This window comes from Triticum aestivum, chromosome 7D (assembly GCF_018294505.1).
Source record: "Triticum aestivum cultivar Chinese Spring chromosome 7D, IWGSC CS RefSeq v2.1, whole genome shotgun sequence".
Lineage (NCBI taxonomy): Eukaryota > Viridiplantae > Streptophyta > Magnoliopsida > Poales > Poaceae > Triticum > Triticum aestivum.
Window position 1 is genome coordinate 10,404,776 of NC_057814.1, and position 9,654 is coordinate 10,414,429.

Genomic DNA, 9,654 nt, shown 5'->3' on the forward strand with positions numbered 1-9,654 from the left:
TTTTGTTGTCATTCAGCCATGTCCACGGACAAATATCGTACATGTCCTTGAAGCTGCATTTCTGTAAAACTGTTATGACTATTGTCAGTAAAACTTTGGTGTATTGATTTCTTTCACCTGGGCGCTGCTATTTGTACAAGAGTGTGAACTCCAATTTTATTTGTTGACATTGATGCAATTTCTTTGTGATTAACAGATCCAAAGCTCTACTCAATTCACTAGCTACAGCAAACATAAAGAAAAAGAACTTGCTCAAAGGCAGTGTATTACCAAAATACTGAATGAATAAGGTCACTAGAAATCATACCAGTAATCAGTCTGATTGAACCTTTTACTACACTACCAGGTTCACAATCTGCAGTAGGATTTAGGATAACCATTATAGCTGATTCTTATGGAAAGGAAGAACGATTACAGTATAATTTAGCAATTTAGCCACATGGAACTAACACATGTCCAGAACAACAACCAGTGCTAGGTAAACAAGAACAAGGGTAAGAATGCTCTTTGGAAACGACATTATGCTTAATCTGTACGTATACCAGGCATTGCTAGTCATTGCTCTGAACTGGAAATAAACCAAGCAGGAGTGTAAGCACCAGCAAAGGCGTGATTCAAGCAGATTCAGAGGTACACAGGCGTGGTTTGAAGGTAATTCTTTGAGGAAGCACAAGCGTGGTTTGAAGGTAACACTACCGACAATCTTCATCTGCTAATGATTCCGAGAATAGAGGAACATAAGGTAGAAACCATCGTGTGTTCTTCTCAAGATTAAGGATACAACCAACTTTCTGATGTCGCATATCGTACGCTGCCAAGGTATCACCACCAAATGAAACCAAGAAAATGGTGTCGCAATCTGGATGAATCTCAGCCACCATGTACATCTTTTCAGTCATGCTCATAAGCTTATTGATGTTGGCAGTATGATTCAGGACTAATTCTTTACTATCACGATCCTTGAGGCACCAGAGCGCTATCTCAGAAACCTGGATTGCATCGTAATCACCGACAGAAGCTACAACATAGTGTAAGCACCCTTGAGACAATCCAATCGTACCAAATCTTCGACCATACGGCGTGCGGATAGTCTTCCACACTTTCCCCTCCATGTCCACCCCCACCAGCACATACTCTCCGTTCATCTCCTCCAGATTGCCCATGAGGTACATCATACCTCCAGCAAAGACACATTTACTCCTAGAGAACAGGGTAACTTTCTCAACCATCCCACTGCTGTCCCTATGACTCCATGCTCCTGTTCGCGACGAGTAGATGTTCACTCCTGTGATGTAAGACCCCGTATAGGTCTCTTCAAAATGAAGAACGTGGAAATGGAACGATACTGCCGGATCAAAAGCCAGGCCTGCGGTGTGGGTATATCTTCTCGGCGGCGCCTGCGGTTGTGGGGGCAGCTCCACCCACCTCCCTGTGGTGGGATTGCACACCACAAAACCGAAATCATCCTCTTTCGAAGGGGTCGCCTTGTTCTTCTTGTGGCGACGGCAGAGAAGAAGACCATTGCAGGCGTCCACGAGGGTGATGCCCTTATCGTCCTTGTCATTGCGCAGGTAAGGGAGGGAAAGGTCGAATGGGGCTGCACCGTCCCCGGAGACGCTGGCGAAGTGGTGGTCCCTGCGGCCGGGGAACGTGTACAGGAAGCCGGCGAGAGTCTGGGACAGCTTGTTGCGGTTTGCGGGGTCGGTGATGAGGTCGCGCCAGGACACGGAGACGCACTTGAAGCGGTGAAGGGATCTGGCAGGGAGACGGGAGAAGATCTCCAGGATGAGGTCGTCGGTGAGCAGGCCGGCCGCCTCTGACGTCAGCCCTGGATGGCTTTCCAGCCTCGACTTGGTGTTCCTCTCGAACATGGATCAGAAGCGGGAGACAGGGTTAGGTCGGGTCGGGTGGATCTGCAAATTAAATAGAGAGCGGAAATCATCGATCTTTGTGGGAAAAGTTGAACAGAGAGTAATGGGTGGTGATCTTACGGTGGTATTTTGGATGGGCGCTTCTGGCAGGACGATCGGTGGGGAACAACAAGACGGGAACGAACGAGGGCTGGAGTCTCTCCAACGGATCCCTTCCCTGGTACGTACCCGGATATCTAGCTGACGTTAAATATACGGGGAACCTCCCGGTCAGATCGAACCTCTTGACTTGTTGCTGGAATAGGACCTGGCCTATGTTCAAAAAAGAAAAAGAAAAAAATAATTGGGCCAAAAAAGCCCTGATTGGAGCACATACGTAGCAGGCTTTATTGTATTCTTGCAAAACATATGGAGGATGCTTTTCTGCCATGCTAAAAAAATATGATTAGTTTCAGACACTGGAAAATCGTGAGGTGTACAAAAAGCACACAAGATTGAGATGATATATAACAAGAAAAATGCCACATGGCTACATGAACCATTTCGTTATGGCGAAAAAACAATGTGAAATCCTGATTTTTCTCTCTAAAATGCATGGCAAATCGTTGAAAACGGGCTTAATATTGGTACAGCGTGGCAGTGATTTTTGTGGTCAACATTTTGGATAGAAAAAATGTGATATTATAATTTAAACCGCTACCATCCTTGAAGATAAAAATTTACCAAAATAATCAAAATGGGACGATGGCAACTTCAACAAAAAGAACATGGCGAAATAAATGATTGCCATGGTAAACTAATTTTCCATGTTTGTTGAACAAAAAACTCATATAGTTGCAAAAGTGATCATTAAATGTTAATCTTAACAATTATGAACATTTACGCAATTTTCGTGTTTAATGGAATAAAATGTTATCAATTTGCCATGTGACCTTTTGCAATTTTCCCATGGTCAATACAATTTTTCTTTTGCCATGGTCATTGCAAAAAATAAAATGCCATGTAAAAAAGTTTGTTCATCACATAGGAGACGAACTTATAAATGTCAACTAAGAAAGAACTTATAAAAGTGAACATGGCAAGAACATGAAAACAAAATGAATTGCCATGAATAGTTTATAGCTAATAGGAAACCTAATTGTAAACAAATTTTCCATGTCTGTTGAACAAAAAAATCATATAGTTGCCATGGTCAATGCAAAAAAAAATGCCATGTAAAAATTGTTGAGAACATAGTACAAGATCTTATAAAAGTGAACATGGCAAGAACATGATTTTTTTTCCATGAATAGTTTATAGCTAAATGGAAATCTACTTGTAAACTAATTTGCCATGTGTGTTGAAAAAAATCAAGGGCATGCTTGCACAGAGGCCCCAGCAGACATTTTTATTTCGCTTGTGTGCTACTCATTGTATGGACTGGTTGGTTTTTCTATTTATAATGCGGGGCGAAAAAACCCCGTCCCATTCAACTGCGTTAATGATGAAACTGCATGTCTTCCAAGAAACCTACAACAGACATCATGATCTCCACAACACTCTGGTTATCTCTGTCAATGTTCATAACTCTGGTCAGATAACTATGGTGTACTCCACTGGGTATTTCTGCCTTGTCCAACTATTTTACCAGTCGCACAAATTGGATGGGAAAGGGAAGGACGTTCTTACTCACCACATCTATTCATTTCTGGCTTTAGGCCATGTTTGAATTGAACCCAGCGGTGGTCGAGAGATCAGAGCAAAGTACAAAGAGAGGTATGAACTTCTGAAATACACAGAAAGTAGATTCTGCTCTAATAATTTACTTTGTCCTTTTGTAACAAAAAGTTTTGTTATTGTCAAAACACTACCAGATTTCCCCCCCTCTCCTTGTAGAGATTCTGCTACAAGGAGGTACCAAATGGATCCCTGATCAAAAGCTTGTGAGATTGCATTCTTCAGAAAGATAGCAACACAAAACTGCTTCATCCAAGATGGGACACAATCAGTTCCTGAAGCAGAGAGCAAGCCAGCACTGAAACAGAGCAGCCAACAAACGATGAATCATGCCCGAAGGTTGCGGCTGGACCAGAGCTCAGAAGGACGCTTGTTCCAGATAATCTTTCAAGTCAAGGCACTGACTCGGGGAGAAGGGGCATCGGATAAGAAAGGCTCTGTTCTACATCTCACCTACCCTCCTTCCTTTATATTCCCATCCATCTTCGCCAAATTATATTCGAAAACCAGAATATTGTAAGGCAAATCAATAGAAGAACATTAATTTCAGAATGAGGAAGAGCTTTTTTGCTAATGTTTCAAAACAATAAAGTTTACGTACAGGAACAAGTAGATTGCACAAGCTTTCACTTGATGACATTCTGTCTAACAGCTTTTTATAATTATTATTTTTGAGAAAATCAAGATTCACTTTTAGGCTTAAAAAACGATTATCAGTTCCTGTCAAATACCAGTTATGTACACAGGCATACAATGTTCACCACCCAACCTGGCATTTAACGCCAGGGGGTTTAATTATGTTAAATAAGCCCAAATCCTAGCCTACCAGAACCTACAGTACAAAATAGTCAGAACATGACAGATGCAGCATTACTTTTCCCCAGGGAGATCAGAAGGAGCCTTCATTCATTAATCATCAGGATTGCAGCCATTACAGACAGGCGGCTAATAAGAAAATTCGAGTTCTTGATCCCTATTAAAGACCATTAACTGTCAAAAAACAAAACCTGTTTTGCAAAAATATGCAGCAACATCATTCAGTGTAATGCTGAAAATAGGAAGCTCTCCCTCCCTCCCTCCCCGAGGCGCTCCCGCGGGCGCCCCCGGGAGGAACCCTAGCGCCGCCTCCCCCCGCCCCCTCGCCTCGCCCTCCTCCCTCGCCTCCGCCGGGGGCGTCGCCGGCCTAAGGCCGTGTGGCGCTGGCGGCGGCGGGGCTGCTCCCTCCCGCGCGCAGCTGAGGGGGCCGTCGCGGGGCGTCCCTCCTCTGCTCGGTGGTGGCGGCCGTCGGGCCGGCCCTGCCTCACCACCCTCCCTTCCCCTGGCATTCTGTTGGTCGGCGGCGCTGCCTCCTTCCTCTCCGGCGCAGCCCATGGGTATCCGGCCCTGGATCGTGCTGGTGGCGGATTTGGCCCCCGGCCCAGATCAGGACGGTGTGGTGGTTGGTGGTGGCAGTGGAGGCCGGCGCCCGCGCTTAGGTGGTGGCGCTGCAGCCGGGGTTCGTCTACTCCGGTAGGGTGGGGGGCTCCGGCTGGACCTGGCCAGGGCGCGGTGGCGCTCGTGTTGTTGTGGTGGTGGTGCGTGTTCGCTTTGCCGACGTCTGGTGGGCGGGCGGCGCTGGTTGGGGCAGGGGCCCGGCGTGGTTGTTGCTCCGGCTGTGGGCGGTGGCGGCGTGGTGGGTTGGCTCTCCTGGTGTGGAGGCTTCCATTCGTCGTGTCGGCATCATGGCAGCTCGGCGGGCTAGCTGGGACGGCGGCTGGCTTTTCGGCGTCGGCTCGTCTGTAGGCAACCCGTTTCGACCTTCGGTCCTCTCCTCGTCGTCTAGTTGCTAACTTCGTTGAAGGTTCGGCCCTCCCTCGACAATGGTCCATCGCTCGTCTCGCGCCCGGCAGTAGGACCGACCTCGTCTCGCGCCCGGCAGCAGGACCGGCATCGCCTCGCGCCCGGCAGCAGGACCGTGCTCGTCTCACGCCGGCAGCAGGACCAAGCTCGTCTCGCGCCCGGTGCCCCGGACGGGTCAATGGAGGCCAGTTTTGGCCGACCTATTGGGTTTCGGCGTTGGGGGCAGCTCAGGGGTGCGAAAGGCGCCCCTTTCCGGCCATATCTTTGGTTGGGGTTGCGGTGGGTCTCGAGCGAGGTGGTGTCAAGGTCTGGGATGCCGGGTGGCGGCCCTGGTGGTGGTTCCGCGGTGCTCATGGCCATAGCACGTGGTTAAGTGCTGCCCAGTGGCCATGGTCGTGTGGGCGGCGTGCTCGCTGGGGTGTGGCGTCCGGTGGTGGTGAGTGTTGGCCGGGGTGAAAACCTGATCTATCCGTGGATGGACCGGCGGCGGCGAAGCTCGTTCCCTTCTTGAAGGCGTCGTCGCGGCTCTCATTGCCTGTCGTGTTGCTCCAGGGGAAACCCTGATCCTCGGGTCGGGCAGTGGCGGCGCTCTGGTGTCGTAACCTTCCTGAAGGCGCCGCCTTGGAGCATACGGTTCATCATAGGCGGCTTCATCTCTTCGCGGTGGCATGCTCACGATGAGGACTCCGATTGCTCTTGTAGTACTAGGGGTAGTTTTGTTGCGCTCCGTGCCTTTGTATCCCGCCTTGGGCGCGTGCATGTGTTGTGCTGGCGTGCGCTTGTATCTGAGTTGTTATCGGTCGGTGCTTTATATATAAAGCGGGGCGAAAACCTTTTTCGGTAAAAATATGCAGCAGCCACGTCGGCAGTACCAAGTACAACCACAACCGTAAAAGTTATTGAAACTTTTCTCATATGCTCATTGATGTAGGCACAGACAGGGCACAATTACCTGCTCAACAAACATATAGTAGTATGATGCACACGGGAATTATATCCAGCTACCTAGGTAACTAAGATTACAAACCAAATTAATTTCAAAGCCCACAAAATATTTAATTAATCTGTTGTAACGTGTCAATTCATTTCTCTCAAGGAAAAAACATGCCAATTCTTCCCTTAAGAAAAAACATGTCAATTCATAAGGAACTTCAAAAATTCTCAAAGGAGCTTCTGCTAAAACAGGAGAAGTGAGCTGGCGCTCCACCTGCTCTGGATGATGCCGAGCCAAACAAATGACAAGGCAGAGCTGCTCCCTACTCAAAAGTTCCATCGAAAATGGGGCACACAGTTTGTACAAAGTTTTTTTTTAGAGGGCGTATATTAATATCGCAGAGGTATCAATTAAACCCAGCCTCTGCAGCAATAAAATGTCACAAACGACATCTAGGATGCACACAGCCTGAAAGAAAAAAGGAAGAAGAAAAGGAAAAAAGGCCCCGCCACGGTAATCAACTCCTCGCAGTAGCAACCCAACAAAACTACCGCCAAAGACAACACCCGGAATACAAAAAGGTTCTCCAAAGGCCACGCCTCCAAGGAGGGAAACAGTACACAAGCGCCGTCGTCGCCCGATCGAAGATCTTAGGTTTTCACCCTGGAGAAAGTATGAGCTCTCAAAACAATTCCTTTAGCAAGGCCATTGCCAGACACAACCAATGAAGGTCAGGCCTTAGGTTTTCACCCTGAAAGTCAACACTCAACACTTGAGGAGCGCACCAAACTCGAATTCCTCTAGTGCTGCCGCCCCCACTTGCCAAGGCTGCTACTGCAAATCATCAAACACCAGGCTCACAGTTACCAAATCCAAATTGGACCATCGGCCCCCGTGAAGCAAAATCTTCAGCGCCTCGGAGGTCTCCGCCAACACTGGTCCTCCAATCTCAGCTACCATGACCTTCTCCACCACAGTATAGACCATCGAAATCGAGATGCCGACATGTCCCATGGTTTCGACAACCAGCGGAGCTTTGCGCCGCACCGTCATGAAGCCACGCAGGCGGATATGTGTGCGCACGACCGGATTCCATCCTCTCCATATATCTAGGAGCTTCATAAGCCAAACCGAGAAGATCTCTGGCAGAAGATCCGGAACACATCTGATGGCCAGATCGAAGAGGATTTAACCAGTCAATCTGAGAAACTCACATGCCCTACTTAACCGAAGGGTGGTTTGGGTGCACTAGAGAGGCCTCCTTGAACGCGGACATGAGATCATCGGAGACCCCATACAGTTTGGTCTCCTGGAGGTGCAACAGATGCTCCATGCCATCTGGTGCAGAGCTGCTCATTTTGATCCCACCGAGAATGAGTTTCCCTAAGTTGGGCATAGCTCCTGCCTTGAACTCCAGGTACGCGGCGGTGTCTTTCCTAGAAAGGAAATAGAAGTACTCCAGATCTGGGAATAGTCTTGTGCCTGAACATGAGGTGGGCAAGGGAGGGAAGCTTTCCAAGAAGAAGAACCTCCTCAAGTCGGTGCAAAAATACCAGAGTCTGCTGCAGAGTCCAAAAGGTACTTTTTCCCTGACGATTCTTATTTTTTCAGAGAACAATTTATTTTCTTCTATCAAAATATTTCTCAAGGCGGCTGGGTGGTACCTGGAGTGTGGCATGTTCTTCCCAGGCACCTGAATAGAGGTGGTTTGCCTGCAAGAAGTTTGCCGTATATATGATGACCAAGATTATGTGCGATACCAGCTGGGATTCAATCCTCTGCCCACTGTAGCAAATGTTCACACTGATAAATAAATGGTCAGCCGTTTATGAGTAATCAACTGTTACATGCATCTGATTCAGTCCATGCAAGTTTAAAATAAATACACCATCAGTTCCCAACCAGCTCGGATATTTTCTTGGAATTAAATGGCATTCTTGAATGATTCAACTCGACTGTTTTGCCAAAAAGGTTTTCCCCCGCTTTGTATTACAAAGCAACCAACACCGATACAAAGGAGTGCTCGATGAGAAGCACAACAAGCCTAAAGGAAAGAGAAAGAACAAAGAAGAAGAAAGAAATGCCAACAACGGCAGCTCGACAAAGCGCGGATGACCCGCCACCGCTACGCCCTCCGAAATTGACCCACCACAGACCCAGGCTCCGACCCGCCGCGTACCAAGCAGCACCTCCAGCAAGGGATGCAACATCGACGACGCTGCTACCCGGACGTGTCCTAGAGTTTCCCCCGGCACGCGAAAGGAAGTGGGGGATGGATACATCCGACACCCTCCAAGAAGGGATGGTGGCAACCGCAGAGGTCACCGCATCGGAGCCGGAAGAGAGCCGGCAAGGGATTTCTCCCACACTCCAAACCCCACCGCCCAACCAGGCCGAAGCCAACCAGCCACCTCGCCACCCACCAGCATGCGCCACCGCGGTCTTGACGCCACCCACGCCGCCTCACCGAGATCACCGCCACGAGGCCAAGAGGATGGAGAGAGACACACAAGGCGACAGGAGCAGCAGCACCGGAGCCACGCGGGAGGGAACTACCTCCACCGCCGTCGTGCGGGAGGCCCGAGTCTCCGGCACTGTCGCGGTCGCCGTCCGGACGCAGCAGCAGGGCATACCAGGCCACCCCCGGCCCGGCCAGGTCCGATTTGGGCCCGTAAAGCCCCGCGGGCCACGCTGCAGCAGGGCGGCACCAGCGCCGCCAGCATCCACCCGCCCATCGCCGCTCGCCTGCCTCCCGAAAGCCACACCGAGGACCCTCCCCGCCGCCGGCCCGCCCAGACGCAGATGGGGCCCGAAGGGCCCAGATCTGGGCTGAGCGGGCGCCGCCAGATCGCATCGCCGCGTCACCCCGCCGCCAACGGCAACGCCGCTGCCCAGAAGATCCCCCGCCACCAGACCGGAGAGCACCGCCGCCGCCTGGGAGCACCCCGCACGCCGCACCGCCCCGCGTCGGAGCGACCCGCGAGGGGAAAGGCCAAGGGCCGCCGCCGCCAGCGCCGCCCGGGCCAGGCCCAGCGCCGGATGCCAGCGACGGCGGCAAGGAGAGAGAGGGGGGGCTCGGGGAGGAGGCGCTGGAGGCGCGACCGGTCGCCCGCGGGGCGACGCAGACACGAGAGGGGAGAGGGGTCGGGGAAAGTATCCTCCTTGCTTATCATTTGCACTTGGCTTGGCTCACTCGACAGTTTTCAGTTTTTTTTTGAATTTTCAAGGGGAGGGGGGGAGGGGGGGGGGGAACTCTCCCACCTGAATCATTGTATTACCAAACTCAGAGTATAG

At 50.4% G+C, this 9,654-nt stretch overlaps 1 protein-coding gene across 1 annotated transcript; it reads right to left on the bottom strand.

Moving 5' to 3' along the window:
- Positions 1-692: 692 nt before the first annotated feature.
- LOC123170606 (F-box protein At5g49610-like) lies at positions 693-1,886 on the bottom strand. The gene has a single exon (XM_044588447.1). It carries the CDS (start codon positions 1,869-1,871, stop codon positions 693-695), a length of 1,179 nt encoding a protein of 392 aa, XP_044444382.1. The 5' UTR covers positions 1,872-1,886.
- Between the last annotated feature and the right edge of the window lie 7,768 nt (positions 1,887-9,654).